The sequence below is a fragment of the Trichomonas vaginalis genome, chromosome IV (genome assembly GCF_026262505.1).
Source record: "Trichomonas vaginalis G3 chromosome IV, whole genome shotgun sequence".
Taxonomy (NCBI): Eukaryota; Parabasalia; order Trichomonadida; family Trichomonadidae; genus Trichomonas; species Trichomonas vaginalis.
The window spans coordinates 8,578,837-8,581,182 of NC_067206.1; the positions used below are offsets into that span (position 1 = coordinate 8,578,837).

Below are 2,346 nucleotides of genomic sequence, written 5' to 3' on the forward strand. Positions count from 1 at the left end.
GAAGATCTGGTGAAAATATTGAGATATGCCTCACTTCCATCATTTCGTCTTACCACATAAAAATATGTGATTTTTAAAACAAGTTAGCTGATATGCTTTTAACAAAACCGAATCAAAAGTATTCAAAAAAATCTGAAATTGTAAAATATCTTAATCAAAAATAAAGGGTTGATCTTCATTTTCGGGATTTCAAAAAAATTTGGAATTTCACCTCCCAAACACACAGATTGTCCAGTTCATTGGCATAGAGAATATCCGATTTCCAGTGTTTTACTCTGAATCTTATTAGTTAAATACCGAATTTCGAACATAAATTCATCAAAATCGAATAAAGAGACTACCAAAAACGACACAAATATAATCAAGTCACAATCATTTAACAGGAACTCCTTAAATGAAGATTTTTACAATTTTAATCTCTATATTTTAGAAAAAAATATGCTCAGTCACAAACACAATTACTATGTTATGGAACAAGGCATTGACACTCGAATCTCTGGCCAATTCGAGGAACATCCAAAATTTCAATAATCTTATCCCACAGAATCCATAGCCCAAAAACTTTAATTTGCATAGTACATTTGAAGACGAATAATATTAGTCCAATTTTTTTTAACTTTGAAATTTTCAAAGATACAAAATTTATTACATTTAGAATTAATGCATTAATATATGCATTTGTTCCGTACCGAAAATGAACTTTACAAAAAGTGACATGAAAAGTCTTAATTACATTAAAGCCAAATGTAAACTTCATTGAGAAAAAGCAGTTTTGTCTCGTATTCAACGTAAAATCTTCAAAAGAAGACTAAACAAAAAGTGCTACACTGATAACAAAGATGAATTTCACATGGAACGCGATGATTCAATAACTGCAGAGTTGCGACATACAATTGCGGAAAATGTATGGACAACCACATGTAATGGTGGAGAACCATCGTATCTTTCAGAGGTCGAATTACTTGATTTTTATGGTGAAATCAATCAAAGAGCAAAAGGTCTTGCATGTGAAAAGGTAATCGAAGCTTATCAGATTGCCTACGAATTACTGGAGTATAGATACAGCAGAGCTTTATATCTAGCTGGCCTTGTTCATCCAGACGAATTTCCAACAAGAGGAAAAAGAATTGTTTACTTCGCTAGAAGTATATCTCCCCTCAAGATCATGGTTAAACAGAGTTTGCTCTGATCTCAACATTGAGATCAAAAGCTCAAAAGAAAATGAGGAAAAACGAGCAAAGTACTGTAACACAGCAACAGTTGCTAACTTCTTACATTAATTTCAGTATACGGCAGGAATTGATCCATGGAATAAGTGGAGTATTTATGAAACATCTCTGCTTCATCAAAGCGTTACAAAGTTATCTGCACTGAAAGCAACCCTCCTTTAACCAAAGAAGAGCATGAATTTGTGCTTGTTACTAGTATCTTCCCATATAATTCTGAAGGATACCGGATGAAACCATTTATTATTGTTCCAGGAATATAAAATTGTTCACAGGAACTCCGCTCCGTGAGAGCATTCCTTACAGGACAATCTTATGGATGGATGACAAAGAAGATATGGGATATCTTTAATTTAACTTTTATTATCGAAATCCAGAGATATCGCTCAAGTCTTGATGCTATCACAGCAGCTCAGCATAATATCGTATTCGGTGATAATCATATCAGCCGAGTAAGTTATTTTACTTGCAAACTTTTGAGTCTCTTCAGAATTGAACTCTTGACATTTCCAGCTTACTGCACAGTAGTTCTCCAGTTATTTGATGTAGGATGTGCAGCATCTTTGAGATCAAAGAATAACAGGTTAAAATATGTTCCGCTTTACACATATGAGCAAGATAATTTATCAAATACCCCAAAACCAAGGTTAAAAATTGTAAGAATTTTAATTGATGCTTGTGATTAAGTCAATGCATCAGTATGGTATTCATCCGTGGAACCCAGATAAAGCCTTATCCAACGAATTAACAAACAAAACATCAAACGCAATACCAAATCCCACATATATATTTAATTCTTCTTGCAAAAAATTAACATCTGACGCCGAATTACTTAAAATTGCGCAATTTGAAGCAATCAAATTCAAACATTAAATCAAGCACTGATAGTTATTGTAACAAATATTTCGAATTATTTAGATTATTATCCTCCAAATACAAAAATTCTCAGCAAAGGGATGAAATTGAGTCAATTTAATGGAGCAAAACGAAGTGAGGTGAAATTCACCACTTTGACACCTCGTATTTTTCAGATATATCGATTAATATTGAGTTTTATTGGGATGGAAAACATACTGAAAAACCTGCAATATCAACACCTTTTTATATAATATTGAATAAA

At 32.6% G+C, this 2,346-nt stretch overlaps 1 protein-coding gene across 1 annotated transcript; it reads left to right on the forward strand.

Annotated features, from left to right (window-relative positions):
* Positions 1-850: 850 nt before the first annotated feature.
* TVAGG3_0053070 (uncharacterized protein) lies at positions 851-1,189 on the forward strand (the record flags this gene model as incomplete). The annotated part of the gene is made up of 1 exon (XM_051221094.1): positions 851-1,189. The coding sequence occupies one exon, from the start codon at positions 851-853 to the stop codon at positions 1,187-1,189; it is 339 nt and encodes a 112-aa protein (XP_051106080.1).
* Between the last annotated feature and the right edge of the window lie 1,157 nt (positions 1,190-2,346).